The following is a 25,199-nucleotide window of genomic DNA, read 5'->3' as shown; positions in this document are numbered from 1 at the left end:
TCGGATAAGGCAATTTTACAGCTGTCAGTTTCGGTTATGGAGTAATTAATATTCTTAGAAGTTTGTGATGCCGATTGCATGCGTGTGCAGAACCTGTTGCATTGAGGGGAAGTGCAATTTCAATGGGTTTTTAATCAATTTTAGTCGCGTGAATTATGAATCCTGCACTGAGAGGAAAAATTAGCTCCGCCGAAAAACTATGTGTTCCACGTGAGAATGTTTGATGGAGTGGAACAGATTTACTTGAGGGAAATTCCCCAACTTGATAGAAGAAAATTCAATATCTTTCACAAAAATTAAATTCTTGTCATGATCATCAGAAATATCCCTAGAAGAATTTGAACTGTTGGCAGGAAAAAATATAATCTATTGTACGACAATCATTTGATCTGAGAGAACTCCATAGGTTTATTCCTTAGAAAGAATACATTGACGAGGAAAGAATATTTTTTTCCCAAAAAAATTGTCCCCTCGAAATTATTTAGTTTTGCCAATAACACAGTGTTCGGCAAGAAAATTGTAGTGTCCTCTTGAAATTATCATTTGTTCCGTGGAAATTATGAGTGTTTATTGGACAAAGATATGCACTACTCAACATCATTCACTTGATAAAACCGGAGCCTCATAATTCTCCGTAGAACCAATGTGTTTACCCGAGACATATAAATATCTCACGAGAGCAATTACTACTACGAAAATTATCATGTTTTGGTGGAAAGTTTCTTTTTTGTCCACAAGTAAATTCATTCAACACGTCCAAAGATCTCTTCAGGGGAACATATAATTTATGCTATGCCAATGTTGATTAAAAATGTTGAATGTTAATTATTTTTAACGATAACAATTTGATGATATTAATTAATGCGATTATATTAATTCGATATGCATGAGGAGTAACTTTATGTAAACGTCCATTTTCTTTGGAGACAAGGGGTTTTAGCAGACAGAATCAAGAGACATTCTTGACAGAATAATCTACACGATGGAGTCCCTTCATTATTTGAAAAACGTAATATTTTTTTTATTAAAACTTCACAGACTTTCTGTAAAACGTCAAACATACTTGATATTCACATATGTTTACATGTATATATTTATATTTACTTTTGTAGTTTTATAAACGTGAAGGTTTCAGCAAGCTTAAATAAAAAAAAACTTCACAGAAGTCACGGAAATAAAATTCCCGCAATCTCATTCCCCACTCTACGACTCAAAATTGTAAATGCCCCATTTATTGTGCGCGCTTGGATATGTAAAATTCAGGAATGTGAATTTATAAAAAATCCATAAAACTCACAATCAACAAAAACGTGAAAACCGTTATTTTATTTTACCTCGTTCCGAACGAAATACTATGCAAACGTTTTCGTGCTTTTCCTCGCGTGGCACTGAACCAGCATTACGTAATTTACACAACAGGCGATTCAGTGGATCACCTAGTGTTTCAGTCACGATGGACGAATGTAACACTATCCACTTCGAAGTTATAACTTATTGACTTTAATCAAACGCACTTTGTTCTTTCCTCAAACTGCTTTCATTCCAATGCTCTTCATCTTGTCCTTTATTTTTCTTCTTGAATGCACCTGCGGTTCACAACTCTCGCCTAAAAACTAGTCACTCGGAATGGGGGTTTAGAATGAAAATGGGGATTAGTCAAACACTTCGATCTTGTATCACGTATTTACTATGTTATTTCAGCCTGAAGCTGAACGCGCCTCTCGCTTCTCAGGCAGATGACGACAATTTTATTTTAACCTTTACTCGGAATGCACTGCCAAGAGTGCCACGCCGACTACTCTTGTCTCGTGTAAATGTTCCCCTCTTTTTTTAATGCGAAGTGAACCAAAAGAACAATTTCGTAGCTATGCAAGATCGGAGATAATTAATTTGGGGGCTTGTTCAGCAAAAGGTGATAATTTACTCGAATTAAGTTCTTTTTAATGTGTTTTTAGTTCAGGAATTTAATTTTTAAGAGTCATTAGACGATTTTTCACAAAGAAAACAAGATGAGTCATTTTTTAAAATAAAAAATTCTTGAAATGTTTTTTTCAAATTTAAGAAATGAGATATTCAACAAATGAGGAAAGAATTGGTGAAACATGACGTGACAGAACAAAATAAATAAATTATTCACATCTTTTTCAGCATTAAATGATCGTGGTGATGAGCAATTTTAGGAGAAAATTTCAAGAGAGGTTTTGTTAAATATTTTAGCAGCGAAGGGGTCAAACGGTTTAAGTCGACTTAGCTCTTAACTGACTTTTTGAGGAATATCTCCAAATCTAAGGGAGATAGCGAAATTTTCGTGAATATCTTTTTTTAAGCTCTCAGTGTGCTCTACCGAAAAGGTCATAACAAAAATTTTGCTATCTGCCTTAGATTGTGAGATATTCATTGAGAACTCACGAATAGTCAAAATCGACTTGAACCGTTTGACCACTTCACTACTGATTTTTTTAGCTGTAGACAAAGTCTCTATTCAACATTTTCTGCTCAAATCATTCATGTCCAAGATGAATTAAAAGATAACACTTTGGATATTATTTATTGTAGTTCACCTCTTCTGTACTGAAAAGAAAAATTTTGCTTGCTAAATTAGGTAATATCTCAACAGAAGGTGATAAATCACCCGAATGGAGTTCTTATTTTTTTTTTACTTTAGGAAATAAATTTGTAGGAGTCATTAGACGATTTTTCACAATCAAAACATGAAGAGTCATTTTGCTTTCTTGAAAAAATCTTTAAATGTTGGTTTTTCAAAATTAAGAATAATTATTAAGAATGAATAATCAACAAAAATGTTTACTTCATTCTGTCAATTGAAATGTCTTAATGATGACTGGATTTCAGGCAAAATGTTAGAAAACATTTTTTGTTATGAATTTTCTCACCTACGAAAAGCTCTCTAGACATTCATTAAATAAAAAAAACATCAAAATGAAATTATTGAATATTAAATTGAATGGAATTTCACTTCATATTCATCCCAAATACCAAACAACAAAAAATGTGTGCTTCAACCACATTTTCAAACCAAAAAAACTCACGTTTTAATCCGCAAACTTCGTGCCCATCAATTTTCATCCTGTTTCATTCCAATCACCGCAGTTGCACAGAACTAATAATTCATATATTCACTGCACATAAATTAAAAATTTCCGGACTAAATTCGAAAATGTCCCTCACACGACAGAATTTTCAATCAACTTCAATCACTATCAATCATATTATTTTTATAATTCGCGGAATTCATCAATTACCACCTGAAAATCCTAATTAACTCCCCACAATTGCATAAGTAAAATAATAATATGCCAAAACAATCGTTAATCAGGTCCTCCAATTAATGATTAACGTAACAATTATTATTGTCAACTCTGTTATGATTGAATAACAATAACGAATTAGTTATTCAATGTTAATTAAAATTTACGACTACACCGATCACTGTTACAATTTACCCTATCACTGAAATAAACTAAAAATTCTTAGTAATTCGTAATTTTCATCATGTCTCATTCCAATCATCCCAGTTGCACAGAACAACCAATAATCCATATATTCACTTCACATAAATTAAAAATTTCCGGACTAAATTCGAAAATGTCCCTCACACGACAGAATTGCCAATCAATTTCAATCACTATCAATCATATTATTTTTATAATTCGCGGAATTCATCAATTACCACCTGAAAATCCTAATTAACTCCCCACAATTGCATAAGTAAAATAATAATATGCCAAAACAATCGTTAATCAGGTCCTCCAATTAATGATTAACGTAACAATTATTATTGTCAACTCTGTTATGATTGAATAACAATAACGAATTAGTTATTCAATGTTAATTAAAATTTACGACTACACCGATCACTGTTACAATTTACCCTATCACTAAAATAAACTAAAAATTCTTAGTAATTCGTAATTTTCATCATGTCTCATTCCAATCATCCCAGTTGCACAGAACAACCAATAATCCATATATTCACTTCACATAAATTAAAAATTTCCGGACTAAATTCGAAAATGTCCCTCACACGACAGAATTTCCAATCAATTTCAATCACTATCAATCATATTATTTTTATAATTCGCGGAATTCATCAATTACCACCTGAAAATCCTAATTAACTCCCCACAATTGCATAAGTAAAATAATAATATGCCAAAACAATCGTTAATCAGGTCCTCCAATTAATGATTAACGTAACAATTATTATTGTCAACTCTGTTATGATTGAATAACAATAACGAATTAGTTATTCAATGTTAATTAAAATTTACGACTACACCGATCACTGTTACAATTTACCCTATCACTGAAATAAACTAAAAATTCTTAGTAATTCGTAATTTTCATCATGTCTCATTCCTGGGATGATTATCCCAGTTGCACAGAACAACCAATAATCCATATATTCACTTCACATAAATTAAAAATTTCCGGACTAAATTCGAAAATGTCCCTCACACGACAGAATTTCCAATCAATATCAATCACTATCAATCATATTATTTTTATAATTCGCGGAATTCATCAATTACCACCTGAAAATCCTAATTAACTCCCCACAATTGCATAAGTAAAATAATAATATGCCAAAACAATCGTTAATCAGGTCCTCCAATTAATGATTAACGTAACAATTATTATTGTCAACTCTGTTATGATTGAATAACAATAACGAATTAGTTATTCAATGTTAATTAAAATTTACGACTACACCGATTACTGTTTCCAATTCCCCCTATCACTAAAATAAACTAAAAATTCGTAGTAATAAGTACCCCGAGGTATCGCGCTGAACAAATGGATTCGGAATGAGCGAATGCCGAATCTAGAAGGCGGTTTGTAAACGTGAAAAGGTACGTGAGTGGAGGCAAGTAGCGGCAGCTGCTCCTGGTGACCTCGGGGCGCCTAACAACAACAGGGTATCCCTTACTCTTTTTCAAGTTTCGCCAGCTAAACTCCGTTGTATCGAAAATATCTAACGGTAAGGGCCAGCTGCCGGCATCCCAGGTACTTCTCCTTCTTGGGAGATGCCACGTGCCAAACGAGATGAATCGACCGCTGCCACCCCAAGCGTGTTCCGCATTGCGGATGTGCGGTGGACAAAAAATCGTATGAAAAAAAAAACAAATGGTGGATTTGTTCAAAAAATAGTGGTCGACTTCAATAATTCGCAGTTCGTACGCTCTTCACGTTTATCCTACAAGATCTATGCGCGCGCTGATCTATTCATTTGTTGAAATGAAGAAATGGAATTCATTAAATTTCATTTTCTCATGAATACCTTATAAATATTGATAATGAATCGAAGAGAATTCGACTAATGATTGAAGTGAATAGCGAAGTAGAGTGAAAGAATCTATAAAGAATTTTTCATTTTCCAATAATTATCTTCATTTTTTTTAATAATCGGTCTCCATAAAAGGACAGAATTTATTAATTTCACCGGTGATATATACATGTGAAATATATATACTATATATATATGACGTGAAAAAAAAATTTACCACTGAAGAATTTGAAAATGCCGCGTGTTTTTTTTTGTGAATAACTTCGTGTCACATATTGACCAATCAGAATTAAGGATTAGCGGTCAGGCAGTTTCGAGATATTTCTAGTGCTGTGACGTCACAGCCCACTTAAGGCGCCCAAAAAGTGCGCTTTTCAATCAATGATTTCTCATTGAAAAATGCGAATTGGACGGTTCAAAAAATTATTGCGGAAATTGTTACAATTTCTAGATTAAGAAAAAAAATATTAAAAAATACGTATGTTCCCTATTGACAATTTTGGATTACGAATAGTACACCCGGGCGTTAAGGCCGAAATTTGAGATTGAAAAATTGTTAAAAATTCATGCAAGTTGCCTCTTTTCCACTGAAATAAAAATATACACCTCTTGGTGACAAATGTGTTCAGTTGACGAACGCAGTGATCCCGGTATGCGTGAAGAAAGGTGAGGGAGGAGATCGTTATACCACCGACGAGATGGAAATAGAAGATGAGGACACGAGGCGTCACACGCTCTCAAGAGGCAGGAGACGAATGAACAAATTGTTTTTTCAATTTTCACTGGAATGTCCGGAAATGCAATTAAAGAATCACAATTTCATTCAAAAATTAGTTAAAACGAGTTAAAACGAGAAAAGATTAACATTTTTTTGTGCTAAAAATTCCCATTGAAAAATGGAAAACCTCCGCTTCCTCGGAAAACGTTGAATTCAATCCATTAAAAAACAGCCGACGGTGTCAGAAACCGGGACAGGGCATTAAATGGGCCACTGACGGTGCCTCAATCCCAGCAAAACCTAGTCTGAGAAATAGACTTATCTCATTTCACTGAATCCAGTTTGTTTGCATATTGAATTTATCTTATCGACAAAAAGAAACCAGTGTAGAGTAATTTTTACAGCATTATCCGTGTTGGAGCTACTGCTGTATTCGAATTCACGTGATCAAGAGTTCTGTTCTAATCGCTTCTTATCTCCATAAAGGAAAGTAATATTTCATACGGTACAGTTGAGAGGAGCCACTGGTGTACAATCACGTTCCACGTATATGAATTACCATAAATTTGGCGCCACGTGGTTTCTGGTCTATTTCGTAATATAATGAAAGGTTGATGATACGATTAATGATAGTCGAACAAGGAATATGTTTACCCTGTATTAAATAATTACTCACTGAATTACGATTATTCCAACGATTTCTGAAAAATTTCGAAGCGAAACGGTAAAACGGTTCAAGTCGATTTTGACTATTGCCCAGTTTTCAGTGAATATCTCGGAATCTAACGGGGATAGCAAAATTTTTTTTGAGACCTTTTTTGTAGAGCTGATTAAGAGCTACAAAAAATGTCATTACGAAAATTTCGCTATCTCCCTTAGATTCGGAGATATTCTTGAAAAACTTGCACCGTTTTTCGGGTTCACTATTGAATTGTGAAAGGAATGCGAAAAATTCAGAGATATTTCGATATTTTTTTAACTCAAAACATCTAGATTCAGAAACCACGTGCTCAGACATGATAACCCATCGGCTTCCGGGGTGAGTTTTCAACGGCACGGGTGGCGTCATGTAGCCGCAATCCAATTAAAAGAGACTATCGACAGACGCCGATTCTCGAAGGGGAGAGAACGAGAATTATGATAAAATTAAAAAATGAGAAGATGGAATGGAACGAGGAAAGATCCACGTAAGAGTACAGCGGGTACACGAGGCATTTGTGAGCGGCACCACGAGACGAATCGACGAACTAAAATCGCTAGTCGTGTACGAGGAAATGAGATTGGCTCTTTTTTATTATGAAGAAGTAAAAGATACTTTTATTTATATTGACAGATATCTGTGGAATCTTCAATTTATGAAGCTATAAAAGGATGAAGCAATTGTAGATTGGAATTTTTTTTACGTTTCTCGAAATCTGAAAGATATGACAATTTTTAGCTTTTTCGCGATTGAAAAAAATGTAAATTATCAAGAATAAAATGGTTAATTTAATTTAAAAGATAGGAAATTTTTTGGGGCACACCGAGAGAAAAATTAGCTCTGCCGAAAAATTTGGTTCCCCTGAAGAGAACTTTTGTCGTGTTGAATCAATTTACTTGTGGACAAAAAAGAAAGTTTCCACCAAAAATAATTTTCGTAGTAGTAATTGCTCTCGTGAGACATTGGGTCTTTCTTATAATGAAGAAGTAAAAGATACTTTTGTTTATATTGACAGATATCTGTGGAATCTTCAATTTATGAAGCTATAAAAGGATGAATCAATTGTAGATTAGAATTTTTTTTACGTTTCTCGAAATCTGAAAGATATGACAATTTTTAGCTTTTTCGCGATTGAAAAAAAATGTAAATTATCAAGAATAAAATGGTTAATTTAATTTAAAAGATAGGAAATTTTTTGGGGCACACCGAGAGAAAAATTAGCTCTGCCGAAAAATTTGGTTCCCCTGAAGAGAACTTTTGTCGTGTTGAATCAATTTACTTGTGGACAAAAAAGAAAGTTTCCACCAAAACATAATTTTCGTAGTAGTAATTGCTCTCGTGAGACATTGGGTCTTTCTTATAATGAAGAAGTAAAAGATACTTTTGTTTATATTGACAGATATCTGTGGAATCTTCAATTTATGAAGCTATAAAAGGATGAATCAATTGTAGATTAGAATTTTTTTTACGTTTCTCGAAATCTGAAAGATATGACAATTTTTAGCTTTTTCGCGATTGAAAAAAATGTAAATTATCAAGAATAAAATGGTTAATTTAATTTAAAAGATAGGAAATTTTTTGGGGCACACCGAGAGAAAAATTAGCTCTGCCGAAAAATTTGGTTCCCCTGAAGAGAACTTTTGTCGTGTTGAATCAATTTACTTATTAACTCAATGTAATGCCTATATAAGCATATATTTTCTATTTTCTATGGCTGTGTAAACCGTCAGGTTTTGTGCTGAATAATAAAAAAAAATCAATTTACTTGAGGACAAAAAAGAAAGTTTCTGCCAAAACATGATAATTTTTGTAGTAGTACACTGAGAGAAAAATTTACTTCTCCCAAGAAAAACAGAAAATTTTCTTGACACAAGTAATCAAATGGAGGTTTTGTATGGGACAGTTGAATCCTTACTTGTGCTAAGAAAATTTATTTCTCACAAATAACTTTTTTTCTCAGTGTAATTGCTCTCGTGAGACATTTATGTCTCTCGGGTAAACACATTCGTTCTACAGAGAATTATATGAGNGGATGAAGCAATTGTAGATTGGAATTTTTTTTACGTTTCTCGAAATCTGAAAGATATGACAATTTTTAGCTTTTTCGCGATTGAAAAAAATGTAAATTATCAAGAATAAAATGGTTAATTTAATTTAAAAGATAGGAAATTTTTTGGGGCACACCGAGAGAAAAATTAGCTCTGCCGAAAAATTTGGTTCCCCTGAAGAGAACTTTTGTCGTGTTGAATCAATTTACTTGTGGACAAAAAAGAAAGTTTCCACCAAAACATAATTTTCGTAGTAGTAATTGCTCTCGTGAGACATTGGGTCTTTCTTATAATGAAGAAGTAAAAGATACTTTTGTTTATATTGACAGATATCTGTGGAATCTTCAATTTATGAAACTATAAAAGGATGAATCAATTGTAGATTAGAATTTTTTTTACGTTTCTCGAAATCTGAAAGATATGACAATTTTTAGCTTTTTCGCGATTGAAAAAAATGTAAATTATCAAGAATAAAATGGTTAATTTAATTTAAAAGATAGGAAATTTTTTGGGGCACACCGAGAGAAAAATTAGCTCTGCCGAAAAATTTGGTTCCCCTGAAGAGAACTTTTGTCGTGTTGAATCAATTTACTTATTAACTCAATGTAATGCCTATATAAGCATATATTTTCTATTTTCTATGGCTGTGTAAACCGTCAGGTTTTGTGCTGAATAATAAAAAAAAATCAATTTACTTGAGGACAAAAAAGAAAGTTTCTGCCAAAACATGATAATTTTTGTAGTAGTACACTGAGAGAAAAATTTACTTCTCCCAAGAAAAACAGAAAATTTTCTTGACACAAGTAATCAAATGGAGGTTTTGTATGGGACAGTTGAATCCTTACTTGTGCTAAGAAAATTTATTTCTCACAAATAACTTTTTTTCTCAGTGTAATTGCTCTCGTGAGACATTTATGTCTCTCGGGTAAACACATTCGTTCTACAGAGAATTATATGAGGCTCCGGTTTTATCAAGTGAATGTTACTGAGTAGTATATATCTTTGGCCAATAAACACTTATAATTTCCACGGAACAAATGATAATTTCAAGAGAAAATTACAATTTTCTTGCCGATAACTGTGTTATTGGCAAAACTAAATAATTTCGAGGGGACAATGTTTTGGGAAAAAAATATTCTTTCCTCGTCAATGTATTCTTTCCATGGTATAAATCCATGGAGTTCTCTCAGATCAAATGATTGTCGTGCAATAGATTATATTTTTTCCTGCCAACAGTTCGAATTCTTCTAGGGATATTTCTGATGATCACAAGAATTTAATTTCTGTGAAAGATATTAAATTTCCTTCTATCAAGTTGGTTAGTTCCCCTCAAGTAAATCTGTTCCCCTGCCTCAAATATTCTCAAGTGGAACATTTCGTTGTTCGCCAGAGCAAATTTTTTCTCTCAGTGCACGATGAAATCTTGATTATTTGTTGAATATCTCGAAATCTAAAAAAGATATCGAAATTTCCGTTAGGACATCTTTTGCAGCTCGTTCTTCGCTCCCCAAAAAATGTCCTTATAAAAATTTCGCTAGCTCCTCTAGGCTCCGAGATATTCACGTCCAAACCCACTCCCCACCTGAAAGTTCCAATCAATTAACAATCTCAAAATCAATGCGAATGAATTCTCGATAACGAGCCTAAGAGGCCCGGGTTACGTAAGATATAACCCGTCGCTAAAGTCCCTGTGATTATCCGTGAAGTAAATAAAATAATAAAGGAAAACTAGAAATCCACTGAAAAAACAAGAAACTCACATGAAGATAAGGAATTACGTGAGTCGACAGAAAAATGAAATACTTGGTGACATAAATTGAACAATAATGGTAAATGCATGATAACAATATTGTGCTTGGAGAACGAACTGATATTAATTAGCTGAGATAATTTCACGAATCACTATCAATATAAGGAAATGGATCAACTTAGCTACGATCCACTCTAACCATTGCAAATACTTTTTGCCATGAGGGCGGGGCAAAATGGGCACTTCTGGTGTTTTTCCTCAATGTTGATAACTCAGAAACAAATTTATCAATCGATCTCAGTCGGGGGTGAGGCTGAGGCCTCCCAAAGGGGGGAATGCTTTGGAAGGGAAAAAAATTATCTCATTTATTCCCGACTCGTCAAATTCATTGTTAATCGTTTTGTGTAAAATAAATAGAAAGTACTTCTGGCGTTTTTCATCAATGTTAATAACTCAGACACAAATTCAGTAGCGAAGCGGTGAACCGGGTTAAGTCGATTTTTACTATTGGCTAGTTTTTGACGAATATCTCGGAATCTAAAAGAGATAGAAAGATTTTTGTCATTACCTTTTTTGTAGAGCCAATAGAGCGTTATAAAAAAAGTAATGAGAAAAATTTTGCTATCTCTCTTAGATTCCGAGATATTCAGCAAAAACTGGCGAATAGTCAGAATCGACTTAACTCGGTTTACCGCTTCACGACTGAATTTATCAATCAATCTTAGTCGAGGCTGAGGCCTCCCCAAAGGGCAAGAATGCTTTGGAAGGGAAAAAAATTATCTCATTTAATTAACAAAACAATAAAATTGTCAACATTTTAAGAATAATCGAAAGTGTCTGCTTTACCCGACTCGTCAAATTCATTGTTAATCGTTTTGTGTAAAAAAATAGAAAGTGCACCAGAGAAATTGGCAGATTCAACGGAATATAAACACAGAGAAATAATTTGTAATTAGGAAATATCTTGAACAATGTGAATCGAACATGCAGAACGAAAAAAGGGAGAATTATAATTTGGGAATATGAAACGGAAAATCGTAATCATCAAATAAGGATTCCCTGACTTCAAATAATTCTACAATTTCTCCCAGGCCATTATTGCGATTTTCAGCAATGTTAAAATCCCAAAATTAATTGCATCCGAGTGTCTTTTACAATTTGATATAGACTGTACTATAGATTCACCTATTTTCAATCGTCAAATTTGTCAATTAATTTGCGTGAGAAAATTTTGAAAAAAATCATGAATATTCAGTGTCATTCAAATTACATTTTGCAAAAAATTATTATTTTTTACACATTCGTTGTTTATAAATAAATAAACCTTTTTTTAGGCATGAAATCGATTTATGGTAAAATTCTGAATATGAATAAATTTGCTGCGATTCCGAACAAATGATTTTTATGGTAGTAAATTGATTGTTTATAAATTATTTATAGAAAAGGCTCATAATTTTCAAAAATAGCAATTTTTTAATTATTTCATCAATCTTCCTCCAACAGTAAACTTTCTAAAATTTCTTCAGATTTTTACAATGTCTTCTAACAGTTCAATATCAAGATTCAAATTCAGACCTGCAAAGTTTAAATAATAAAATCTTTGTAAAATGTCCGGAAACTTAGGGTCAAATGGGGCTCAAAAGAAAGCTGCGAGGCTCAACTACAAAAGTAGAAAAGCTTTTCACTGGAGAAAAAGTAGCCAAAGTATTTGGATATCCTTAATTTTCACAATCGTACCAAATGAAAATACATAACAGGTTTCGCCCCGAATAAAAATGCACCAAATACATTACTACATCCATTAACCCAAGCCGCCATCGGAGAACTAATCCAGCTCAAACACCAAAAAAACCTAAATAACCAAATGGGGTAAGCCACCCAGTAGATGAACACTGCCCTATAGATGGACGGGCTACTTTTGGATAGGAAATTACGCAAAAAAATGTTGAAATGCGAATTGTTGCTCTGAATGTTCACTCACCGTTGTGATTTTTAACCCCTGAATGGCGATTTTTTTATCGATCATTTTTTTTCAATTACTAGGGGAGATTGGGGTAAAACGGACACTTTTGACTTTTTTAAATATGTTAATGAGGGGTTGAAATGTTGATAAAATTTAATAATTTTTTTTTCAATACAAAGAACAATTCTTTCTCTTTGTGACGCGCCTAAACTGAGCTCAATTAATAAATTTCTTCTTGAGTTATGAATAATCCTATTTTCCTATTTACTAAAGATGAAAGAAACGTGAATTTGTTTTATATCGAAATATCTCGAAACTGCCTGACCGCTATCAATTTTGATTGGTCAATGAGTCACGCGAAGTAGTCGGTGAAAAAAATCCCCGGTATTTTCAAATTCTTCAAATGACAAAAATTTTTTCTGCGTCATATTTTTCATTTTTTCATGTGTGAAGTTTATCTTTACATCAAAAAACATATCTAAATTGCCTAATTGTTGATCATGAGAAAAAAACAGTATTTCTAAATTTTTTTAACACAAATTATTCTTCACTTCCCAAATTTTAATTTTTTCATATTTATCATACGCACAAATGATCAATACTTGCTTCTCAGATTTTCATACATAAATTCTAAACTCTACAAAATTCATGAAAATTCTTCGGTTTCCCAAATAATTCGAGAAAAATCTTTGAAGAGCTACGGTTATCAGGAAAACTGGAATTATCCGAAGAATTCAAGAAATTTTTTTCACTTTTCTGGGAAATTAATTCATAACCCTCCCCTCATGTTTCAACAATTACAGATTTTAATCAGATTATTTTAAAAAGTAAAAAAAAAGAATTAACCGAAAATTAAAAATTATTCATTGATGTTTCCCTCTTCATTCTCTTCATTCTCCTAATTCTCTTCGCGTCATTATCAATATTTATAAAACATCTATAAGTATATAAAGTCTAGAAAATGCCTTCATTTTCACAACAAAAAGACAAGCGCGCGTGATCTACTTTTAAAAAAGTCTCAAGTGTCCATTTTACCCCACCCGCCCCTAAAAGCGAAGCGTCCATCAACCGGGCAGTTCCCCCTGACTTCAAAAAATCCTGATCTGAACTTACCAAGAGCCTTCCCCTGCTGCTGCTGCGGCTGCAGCACCCGTTTCTCCTTCTCGCTGACCCTCTCCACAGCCCCAGCCGCAGCGGTGCTGTTCGCCGCGAGTCCAGCACTCTTATTCCACGGATTGACGACCGGCAGAGGTGCCTCCACATACTTAACGGGAGGTGCGTCCTCCGCCTCCTCCTCGTCCCTCTGCTCCTTGGGCGACGAGTGCTCCCCAGAGTGTCGATCTCTGTGTGGGGCCCTCTCCCTGCTGCCATCGCTCTTGCCACGTGCATTGTGATGCCTCTCGTGATGCCTGTGGCGTTCCCTGTGCGACCTGTGCTCCCTGCTCTTCTCCTGGAGCTTCTCCTTCCTCCTGGCGGACTTGGGAGCCACAGTCTGAAATTCCCCATCACTCCCCACATCCCCATTGAGTCTCTCCTGCTCACTCCCCCCCTTGGACAAATCCCTCAGCTCGTTAATCCCATCTCCATCCCCTGGACTAGCTCTCGGTGACGAATAAACGTGCGATCTCCTGTCGTTTTTCGTGAACGCGTTGTACCGACGCGAATTTTTCGGATACTTTACCCGCGCCGTCTCCTTACGCTCTCGATTGGCCGGCGGCGTGCCGCTCACCTGCCCAATATTCTCCTTGTTATTGTCCTTAATCGTCCGCTGCTGTGAATCACTCGCACTCTTTGGATTTAATACGCTCGCGTACGACACACCGGGGCACTCGTGGCCCTCGCTACCTCCCTGATTGCTCGTTACCACTTTAGCCGCCATATTGCCACTTTTCAGGAGAAAATGAAGTAACACGAGGTTGCGGGGGGAATAAGTTGGGTTAAACCCGTCGGCTTATGGCAACTCCCGATTTTTTTTCTCGACTTTCTTCAGCTTTTTTCACGGCGATTTCGGCCCTATGTTCGAACCACTCACGAACACCGACACGTCCGCCCCGAGCCCTCCACGATGATCATCAGAATTATCGCGAGAGTTTCTCGATCATTTCACAACATTTTTTACAGCGAGATTATTGCGGAGAGTTCGGCCGCTTCGAACGCATGGTCCTGCGGGCTCCGGAGCTTTCACTGACTGGGGTTCAGTCGCTTGCTGTCCACCAACTGATCGAGTTGGTTGTTTTATTTTTATTGGGGATGAGTCGGGGCTTTTGGGTGATTGGGCTCCTCAATTTAACGAAAAAAACGGAAAATAAAGAGTAAGTGCGACCTCCCTGGGTCGCTGGATGCGACTCCTCGTGGTGATTGTCTGGTACTGGGAGCAATGGCTCCAGGGGGAGAGGGACCACGCAGCAGACCGCGTGCGCACACCGCTAATAAATATCCGCCCCCCCTTTGCGGGGTGAATAATTGGATAATTCTCGTTATTGGGGGCTGATTGTTGGGTTATTGTTGCTGTCGGGGGGCTTCGGGGGATTTGTCTGCGATTTTGCTGGGGCTGCGGGGAAGTTGCGGCGATGGTCGGGACTTGGGGGGGCACGAGGCTAGCACAACGTGCTGACTCGGCGTTTTGATATATTTTTTTCGCTCAGGCTTTAGATTGTTTGGTGGACTCACCCTTCGACGAGATTGGTTAGTGTCACTTGTGGGGCTTTGGCGGCATTGTCCGGGCTCTGGTACATCGGGGAGTGTTCGGTTTTGCGGGAACACGAGGCACGTTTTTTTTTTTCGATAGGCACTGGTCGGGGGCTTACACTGTTCGATTAGTTCGATTGGCGAGACGACGGCTTTGGGGAGTCACTCGCGGATTTTCGGGGACTGGGGGATCTCACTTGGCAACGGGGTTACGTAAACGGGGTTCATCGCGGGGTGCACGCAGTTTTGGGATTTTTTTTTCCGGGGAGCGAGAGTAGCGCAGACACATGTGGCCGAAATGATGATACTTGCGCGAGCCGAACGCCGGGTTTCCGGTACACCGGATGGAGTCGTGCGCACGGTTGCGGGGGTTCGCGCGGGCGACGGGAGAGGGCGCGATTGCTGGGTGGAGGGAAATTTGAAGATTTTTGGGGATTTTTTAAGGGTGCCAAGTGAATTTGGCGACGACCTTGAAAATTGACATTCACCAACAAAGTTATGATTTTTTTAATTGATAACATTAGACAGATGGTGAACGTCGGTGACAATTTTATAATTTTAGAACTTATGGATATCGAGAAATTAAATAAACAAAATCAGGATTATACACGGCCTCTTATGGAGTTTTGATTAAATTGAACGGTTCAACCCACTAGGAACTCAAGAAAAATTTGAAAAAATTTGAAGATGTGGGGAATGATGTGTTCAATGTGATGGCGACAAAAAACAATGGGGTACCGGGGTGAATAAGAGAGATATTTCAACCCGCCGGACCCATTTGATCCCATGCTTTCTCGAGGTTCGTCACGCGAAATAGAGGATTTTTTGCATTTATTTTCTCGATGTCTAGTTCCGGTTGCGGGTTTGAAATTTCATCGGATGGATGAATACATATTTCTCCAATGATGGAGGGGAAGAAAAAAATTTTTTTGAATCTTTTTTCAAATTCACTTGGCACCCTTAAGGGTAACAGAAGGCCGTTTCACTTTTTAATGAATTTCCGGCGCGAAGTTATTAATGGTTTTGGGATGCAAAGCGCATTGGTCTTCGCCATCGCCTCTTGAAGATTAATGCGCTAATTTGTAAGAATATCGATAACTCTCGGCAGGAAATTTGGTAAAAATTTGGAGGATTAAGGGCGTTCTGTTAGCCCTTAAAGTAGCTCTACACTTAGGGGAGGTTGGGGTAAAACGGACACTTGTGAGGTTTTTAATAATGTTAATGAGGGGTTGAAATGTTGATAAAATTTAATAATTTTTTTTTCAATACAAAGATCAACTCTTTCTCTTTGTGACGAGCCTAAACTGAGTTCGATTGATAAATTTGTTTCTGAGTTATGAATAATTTTAAAAAAGTCTGAAGTGTTCATTTTACCCCATCCTCCCCTACGCTAAATTCAAAGATTATTGAAAACTGCAAAAAATTGCAGAAAACTCGATTAGATTCGGAATTCTAATTTTTTTCTCAATTTAATTATCGTTTTGGTTTTTCAAAGAGGAAATGTTTAAAATCAGGATTTAACCCAGTGTCTCATGTGAAAATCAACATTTTCATTGTAATCAAAGATTAAAATCTGAATTTTTTTTCATTAGATGTGAAAAAATGAAGAATTTTTTTGACACCTTATAAAAAATAATCCACCGCTTTGCAAACAAGTTTTATTATTTATTTATAAGAGGGAAATGTTTGAAAAAATATCAATCTTTTGCGAAATTTAATTTAGATAATACTGACTGGGTATGAATTTTTTCCGTGCAATTTAGTTGAAAAATTATAAGACTGAAAATATCCAAAAGTACAGCAAAAAGTTGCAAAAGTCGTGCGGGCTAGTAGGACGCGATTTTTTATACATTGAAGATCGATTAGGGGAGAATGGAGCAAAATGAAAGTAAAAAAAACAAGCGTTTAACGCAATTCAAGTGAAAAAAAATTCTTTCATTACATTTTTTTTAAAATTTTTTTGTTATTCTTGGGAGTACTGATGAGAATAATAAAATGATAATAATAATAATAATAATAATAATAATAATAAATAATTGTTATAATTTTCTATTCAGTAGAATGCAAAATTATTTTCATCAGTACTCCCAAAAATGAAAAAAAAAATTGGGTTTTACTTGAATTGCGTCAGACAGTCGTTTTTTGACGGTTTCATTTTGCCCCATGTTTCACTTTACCCCACTCTCTCCTATAAATGTCCAAAAATGAAGAATTGGTGCAAAAAAATTAATTGTTTATTGTTCGTTTGTCCCACAGACGCTTTAAATGTTGAAAATAGTCCAGGGACTCCAATTTTTTTCAAAATTTGTGAAAAACTGTGTACAATAACAATTACGCATTAGTTTTTTTTAATTAAACTGCTACGCAGCTAATTTCGTTATTTTTTTAATTAAAAATTGCACCATTCGTGGAAAACAACTCGAAAAATGTTTCTGAAAGAATCGAGAATATATTTTTAATATTTTAAGGATGATTTTACATGAATGCCGCAAAATCGAAATCGAAATCCGAAAAATTTGAGTAAATTTATTCTCAAGTTTTTATTTAATTGCTAATGCGACATAAGTGGCTACTGAATCTTCCTGTTTTCACAGAAAATTCAATAAAATTTAAGAATTCTCGTCTTTCTCCCGCTCGAAAATGTTGAATTCTATGTCAGTTCCACTGAAATTTCAATGAAAACTGTGAATTTCAGTTCTATTATTCCATGAAAATGAAAAAAACTAAGAAGTTTAGGAAAACATTTTCTTAAATATTCAATTAATTAAAAATGCAGCGTAATTTGGTATTGAATAAATAAATTTTGACAAAAAAAATTGAAGTCAATTGGGAAATTCTTATCTTCCTGCTGCTAAAAAATCAATCAATTTCCACTGAATGCAACAATATGGTGATTTTACTATTTCTCTATACATTTAGATTCATCAAAAACAATTAAAACAGTTACAAAAATTACTCTCCACTCTGTAAAATCTCTATAACATTCATCTTTGTACATGATTCGTGTTTTTAAAACTTTGATTTTATACTTTCTTTCATATTTTCTTTTATTTTCTTAGTATCATTGATTTATCACGTGGTCGAAGCAACTCCAGAGGATGATATTGAGCGTGTAATCGTCAGCCTCATCGTCAAGCTTGCGTTAGTTGAGTGGTGATGCAGAATCGTTAGATTTTATTATCAAATTAACACTATTGAGTGGGACGAACTGACGTCAACTGGTGACTGAATACTTCTTTGTGTAGCGATCGAACGCTTCGGCAATCGTAGATCTGCAAGAAAATATTTCTTGTTCAGGGGATCAGTATTAATTATATTAATAACATTTAGTGGTAATTTTTTTCATTGAAGTCAACATTTAGATGAGAAATGCTAGAAAATTCTAGAATATTGTCGAAGCACCTGGAGAGGGCATCAATGACGAAAGGGTCTCGTAGGCAAACTCTCAAATCAATCGAGAAGTTCTTATAAATTTTTATAAATTTTTAGGGGATTTCAGAATGGTTTGGGATATGCTAGAAGGAATGATCAAAGCTTGGAAGAATGGAGAGCTTTCCAGACGGTTGCCGAATTCACCAGAAGATTCAGTACAGCTCTGAATCTTCCTACAATTTTCTAGAACTTGCAATAATTTTCATGAAGAACGAATAATCCTGGAGGATTTTCGCAATGATTCTCAAATTTTCTAGAAGATTCTCATGGATTTCTCATGGATTTCTTTCACGATTACAAATTTTGATTCGTCAATTGACCCAATTTGTTTGAATTTTCCAATAAAAATTAATCCAATGTTACCTGAACACTTTTTGGTGCAGCAAATAGGCACTGATGTGGCCAGCATCGATGTACCTTATCTCTGCCCCTGGCCAGATTTTCTCCAGACTCATGCAGTTATCGCGTGGGACGTAAGCATCGTCCTTAGCACAGACAGCAATTATCAAATTCGTGTCGACTGGAACTTCGAAGTTCCGCAGGTGCGTGCATTCGTCCATAATGCCACGCATAAATTGCAGAGCCTCATGTTCACGTCTTGTCGAGTCGGTCTGAGCGTCTTTATCTGTTGGTAGCATGCACACATCTGCAATTTCATAGAAAAATGAGACTTTCTGTTGTGAAAATATTTCCACGGAAGACATTTAGATTAATCGACAGTGGAAACAGACTCTAAAAATTTATGTCCAGGGATTTTAACAGAAAACTGATCAATTGAATAGATTTTATGAGAGAATTTTAATCTATTAATTTTTTTCGATGAATGTTGTACGACAAAAAAGATTCTCATAAATTAACAGTTTGGAAAATGTCGAATTTATTTCTTGACTTCTAGAAAATTCTAATTTTCACTGACAAGTAAAATTTTTGCTCCTTTGATTTTCTAATTTTTTTTTCTCAAGAAAAAGAGAGCGGAGAAAGACTGAAAATTTATGTCCAGGAATTTTCATACAAAAATTATCAACAGAATTGATTTTATAAGAGAATTTAAATCTATTGTTTTTCTAAATTATTAATAAAAGAAAATATTTATAAGAGAATTTAAATCTGTTGTTTTTTTTAAACGGAAGTTCTTCACCAGAAAAATGTTGATCGACCAACAATTTGAAAGAATGTGGAATTTTGCTGTTGACTCGTATCAGCATCATCTCACCTTTCAAAGCTTGTGGATCACTGGGTTCAAAACGACTTGAAATAAGATTCAAAGGGAACATTCTAGCAGCTGCCTTCTCCGCAGCGTCCGATTGCTCCGTCACCTCAAAATCCGTGGGATTGATGATGTCTTTTCCATTATTCTTGGTCTTATTCCCGCACAAATTTTCATTCTTCAGCTCTCTTATTCTAGCTATACTTGCGGGAAAATGTTGGGCGAAATGCTGTCCTGCCAAGAATGCATCCTACCAGAGAATTTCATCGTAATGAGTCTTTGGAAAATGAAAAATTGGAACTAAAATGTCAGTAGTTAAGTGAAAAAACGTCACAGATCAAATCAGATGTGATGAATTATTTATTTATCTCATGAACAAGTGTTTTTAGGTGAAAATGGTAGAGAAACTTTTTTTTGGCTGAAGTATTTTCCAACAAAAACATTTCGTGACAGATTCCCAAGAAAATTTTGAATCTGACAAAGATATGAAAAATTAAATTTTGCAGTTCTGTTACGTTTAATCACTCCGATACTGCACTGAATAAATAAAACAACTCACATCTTGATCGACAATTTTGACCATTTTGGCGAGGTCATTCTGATACATCGTATCTGAAAAATATTGCGATTGAAGCAAAGACCAGTTTATAGACTCGGCCATGACGCCCTTAGTGAAAACAGGTGAGGCAGTTGACCAGGAGAGACAGGGAATTAATGGAATTGGTTTTGGCCAGTTGGTTGCAGCTAGCGAAGCCATCTATGTCCAAAAACAAATTTGTACACCAGAGAAAAAACACGGCTACATTGATGAACATACGACAAAATTTTATGGAAAGACCAGGGGCATTCGATAGAAAATTCTATTGAATTTTTATTCAAGTTTTTGGTCTTTTTAAATTGAAAAATGTCGAATAGAAATTATTTCACAGAAGAAAACAGTCGAATTTTGATCTTTATGTACAATTTTTCCATTGAAATATTTTCTGTAAGAATTCTGCGTCATGAATTTTTCAAATTTTTTTCACTCCATTTTTTTCTTTTTTAATTTAATAATACACTATAGATTCAGCCATTGGCAATCATCAAATTTGTTGATTAAATTGCGTGAGGAAAATTGAAAAAACATCAACCGATGTTTGTATCTTTTTGAACCCATTATTGGCTTCAACTGTTGGTTCTTGTACGCAAATAAATAAATAAATAAATAAATAAATTAAACTTTCGGAAACCTTAATTTTTTAGGAATGAAATTGATTTCTGGTAAAATTCTGAATATGAATAAATTTGTTACAATTCCGAACAAATGACTTTTGTGGTAGAAAGTTAATTGTTTATAAATAATTCGTATAAAATCCTCGGAAATTTCAAAGATTACAACATTGAAATTATTTTAAACTTTCTAATTTTTTTTTCAGGTTTTTAAAATGCTTGCTAACGGTTCAATATCGAGATTCAAATTCAGATCTGCAAAGTTTAAATAATAAAATCAACATAAAATGTCCTCTCATGTTCGGCAACACAAGAAGAAGAGCGTTTCACTGGAGAAAAATAGCCAAAGTACTTGGATATCCTTAATACGATAAGTTGTACAAAAAAATCAAATTCTATTGATTTTTTTTCTAGAATATTTTCTATTGAAGATTTTCATTCGAAAAAATTTAGATAAGTTGCAGAATTTTTAAATAAAAATCCCATAGATTTTTCTGGCGAATTTGCTTTTTCTGCTTTTCAGATTTTTCCATTAAATTTTTTCGTACGTGTGCTTGAAGGAAATACGAGGATGTCGTGAGGATTTCACGGAACAAATGTACAAAAGCCTTTGTACAAATACCCATGACATCCTCAATAAGAAAATGTGGATTTTTACATTGCACTCACATGTCCACCCATCGAGAGACCAGTGAGTCCCATCGGTCCAAATCCCTGCTGCTCACACCAATTGAGCAATACGATGCACTCCATCATTAAACAACCGCCCATGATAAAAATATCCGAGACATTGTGCAAGCTAGAACGACTGTCAACAAAGTTACATAGATTAATGTTTAAATATACTTACTGAAATTTAAAAATAGAAAAATAATTGATAATCTCAATTTTTAATTGATGATGAAGTAAATATTTACTAATATGGAACTGTAAATTTTCTATCAAGTAAATAATACTAAATTTCTTGTAAGGGATTTCCGATTTGCGATTTAAATTGATGATTACTTCAATAATTAAAATTTAAGAGTGATATTAACGAATTGACCACTTAATAATTTACCGGTAATTATAATTTATTAATTGCTATCCCGGCTTTTCACCACAAAAGTAATTTTTTATCTGTGCGCTTTTTTACGGAAAATAATTGTGGTAAAAAAAATTCTTACACTTGGTTTTCAGGTTTTCTCACCCCATAAAATGGATTTTCAATCAGCAATGAGCCAATGCCCCACTCTTTGAGAAGGGGTTTCGCTATTAAATTCCTTCGTCTCCAAAAATACTGCAAAAACAACGGAAAACCGTTTAAAATTACATTTTCCTTGGGATTTTCCGTGGAATCACTCGCTTTAGAAGACTCACATGATCTCCAGTGCCCGCTAGATGCAAGCAAACAGGTTTTGTTTTGTGGGAGGACCATTTGTGTGGTAGGATCAACTGAAAATGACAATCTTTGGTCTCCTCAGGCATAATGTTGGGTAAATTATGCTCGAAAGGAGACTCGAAACAGCCTTCTATTATATGGCAATCCGACCACTCTTCATCCTGCATAGTCGGGTCAATTTAAAACNTTTCATCTGGGAAATTCGAAATCTATTGAGTTTTTCCTGTCAAATATTTCAGAATCAGCNCACTTAATAATTTACCGGTAATTATAATTTATTAATTGCTATCCCGGCTTTTCACCACAAAAGTAATTTTTTATCTGTGCGCTTTTTTACGGAAAATAATTGTGGTAAAAAAAATTCTTACACTTGGTTTTCAGGTTTTCTCACCCCATAAAATGGATTTTCAATCAGCAATGAGCCAATGCCCCACTCTTTGAGAAGGGGTTTCGCTATTAAATTCCTTCGTCTCCAAAAATACTGCAAAAACAACGGAAAACCGTTTAAAATTACATTTTCCTTGGGATTTTCCGTGGAATCACTCGCTTTAGAAGACTCACATGATCTCCAGTGCCCGCTAGATGCAAGCAAACAGGTTTTGTTTTGTGGGAGGACCATTTGTGTGGTAGGATCAACTGAAAATGACAATCTTTGGTCTCCTCAGGCATAATGTTGGGTAAATTATGCTCGAAAGGAGACTCGAAACAGCCTTCTATTATATGGCAATCCGACCACTCTTCATCCTGCATAGTCGGGTCAATTTAAAACTATCAATTGGCTACGTCAGTTGCACTTCGGAATGGCGTATGAAAAAATTCAATAGAAACTCTTTGCGAATTCGCTAAAATTCTGATAGAATCCCCATAGAATTTCTACAAATACAATTTTAACGAGAATTCTCTAGAATTTTGAAACAATACATAATGAAAATGTATACTACTAATCCCCATAGAATTTCTAGAGAATTCTCGTTAAAATTCGATTTATTTTTTGCGCAGATTTTATTAGATATTTAATAGGAAAAAGTCAATAGATTAAGATTTTTCTGTTTGAATTTTGCTCTCGAGATTTTTTCTATCAAAATTATTGAGCGCAGATTTCCTAAATTTTTTTCACTATATTTTGTTTTGTTTTGCATTACAGGATTCGAGTGAAAACAAATTGGAAAATTCATGTCCCAGTATTCGCATAGAAAAATTCCAATAGAATATCAGAATTTTCATCTGGGAAATTCGAAATCTATTGAGTTTTTCCTGTCAAATATTTCAGAATCAGCGCAAAAAACAAATAGAATTTTAACAAGAATTCCCTAGGATTTCAATAGAATCCCAATAGAATTTGCTTGCGAATTCGCTAAGTTTTTCGATTGAATTTTTTCATACGTGATAACAGAGTAGATCATTGTTTATTACCTTAGTTATGGTTATTGGATAGTCACGGGGAATGAGATTGTAACATGCTTCACGATTTGCAACGACCTTTCTGAACTCGAATATTCTAAAAGCAAATCGATTGTATTTTCAGCAAATGTTTGTGCATCTACGAGAATTTGTGCAGAAAGTAGAAGAGAAATTATCAATTGATAAATTTGTTTCTGAGTTAGGGGAGTTTAGGGTAAAACGGACACTTTTGATTTTTTTTTAATGTTAATGAGGGGTTGAAATATTGATGAAATTTAATAAATTTTTTTTTAATACAAAGAACAATTCCTTCCTTTTGTGACGAACCTAAACTGAGCTCAATTGATAAATTTGTTTCTGAGTTAGGAGAGGGTAGGGTAAAACGGACACTTTTGATTTTTTTTTAATGTTAATGAGGGGTTGAAATATTGATGAAATTTAATAATTTTTTTTTTAATACAAAGAACAATTCCTTCCTTTTGTGACGAACCTAAACTGAGCTTAATTGATAAATTTATTTCTGAGTTAGGAGAGGGTAGGGTAAAACGGACACTTTTGATTTTTTTTTAATGTTAATGAGGGGTTGAAATATTGATGAAATTTAATAAAAAAAATTTTAATACAAAGAACAATTCCTTCCTTTTGTGGCGAGCCTAAACTGAGCTCAATTGATAAATTTGTTTTTGAGTTAGGGGAGGGCAGGGTAAAACGGACACTTTTGACTTTTTTTGAAATATTCATGACGTGTTAAATTGTTAATGATTCCTCTATGTTTTTGTCCTGAGCCAAATTGATAAATCTGTTTCTGAGTTATGAATATTTCTTAAAAAGTCAAAAGTGTCCATTTTACCCTGACCACCCCCATAAATGATTTTAAAAAAGTCTAGTGTCCATTTTACCCCACCCGCCCCTAATTCTGGAAACTAGAAACTTTTCTACATTCTACACTTATGAATGTCAAAATTCCCGATGCAATGAGCAAAAAATTCTCAAATGAAGTGGAATATTCATTAAAAAATATCCCTTTCCCTGTGAAACGGGGTAAATATTGTAGGTTACCTCCGAAGACTCTCAGGGTTCCCCCAGCCCTTGGTAAAAAACTTGGTCAACAAAATTCTCCTGTAAACAGCGTCGAGTCGACTGGGTGGCATTGTGCAATAGCAATAACAATTCCCGTCTCACTCCCACAATTAAAAAAATCACTTGAAATTTTTCGTCACCGACCGCCGAAATTTTAACCCGAACTTCTGGACTAATTCACATGTTCAGACTCAAACAAAAAAATCGAACGTTCGTCGAACACGATTCATCGACATGGAGATAGTTGATTTATGTGTGAACTGGTGTGAAGTTGAAAAATAAGTGGAGGGGTTTTTGACGTGGTGAGTGGTCGG

At 34.7% G+C, this 25,199-nt stretch overlaps 2 protein-coding genes across 4 annotated transcripts in view; both read right to left on the bottom strand.

Moving 5' to 3' along the window:
* Positions 1 to 15,482, bottom strand: part of LOC107048437 (la-related protein 1) — a 40,699-nt gene extending 25,217 nt beyond the window's left edge. For 2 of the 3 annotated variants that reach the window (XM_015271597.1, XM_015271598.1), the window contains exon 1: positions 13,601 to 15,482. In XM_015271597.1, the coding sequence (XP_015127083.1) occupies positions 13,601 to 14,366 (766 nt within the window). In that variant the 5' untranslated portion in view covers positions 14,367 to 15,482. Of the gene's footprint in view, positions 1 to 1,334; positions 1,450 to 13,600 lie in introns of those variants that run through there. The other variant, XM_015271599.1, reaches the window with a different exon arrangement.
* A 2,571-nt stretch (positions 15,483 to 18,053) lies between these two features.
* Positions 18,054 to 25,192, bottom strand: LOC107048410 (protein ABHD18). Its single transcript, XM_015271566.1, has 9 exons — positions 24,865 to 25,192; positions 23,818 to 23,902; positions 22,966 to 23,148; positions 22,773 to 22,885; positions 21,693 to 21,831; positions 20,374 to 20,571; positions 19,821 to 20,064; positions 18,971 to 19,253; positions 18,054 to 18,447 (listed from the first exon to the last, which is right to left on the bottom strand). The coding sequence occupies exons 1-9, from the start codon at positions 24,954 to 24,956 to the stop codon at positions 18,390 to 18,392; spliced, it is 1,395 nt and encodes a 464-aa protein (XP_015127052.1). The 5' UTR covers positions 24,957 to 25,192; the 3' UTR covers positions 18,054 to 18,389.
* Between the last annotated feature and the right edge of the window lie 7 nt (positions 25,193 to 25,199).

This window comes from Diachasma alloeum, unplaced genomic scaffold, assembly GCF_001412515.2.
Source record: "Diachasma alloeum isolate Michigan unplaced genomic scaffold, Dall2.0 Dall_scaffold_00192, whole genome shotgun sequence".
Classification (NCBI taxonomy): domain Eukaryota; kingdom Metazoa; phylum Arthropoda; class Insecta; order Hymenoptera; family Braconidae; genus Diachasma; species Diachasma alloeum.
This window is presented reverse-complemented; position numbering and strand designations above follow the sequence as displayed.

Coding starts and splice junctions, on each gene's coding strand:
- LOC107048410 (XM_015271566.1), bottom strand. CDS start 24,956: ATGCCACCCAGTCGACTCGACGCTGTTTACAGGAGAATTTTGTTGACC. Junction 21,832..22,772: donor AGAAAACCTGAAAACCAAGT/GTAAGAATTTTT, acceptor CTTTGTTGACAG/TCGTTCTAGCTTGCACAATG. Junction 18,448..18,970: donor CTGCACCAAAAAGTGTTCAG/GTAACATTGGAT, acceptor ATTTTCTTGCAG/ATCTACGATTGCCGAAGCGT.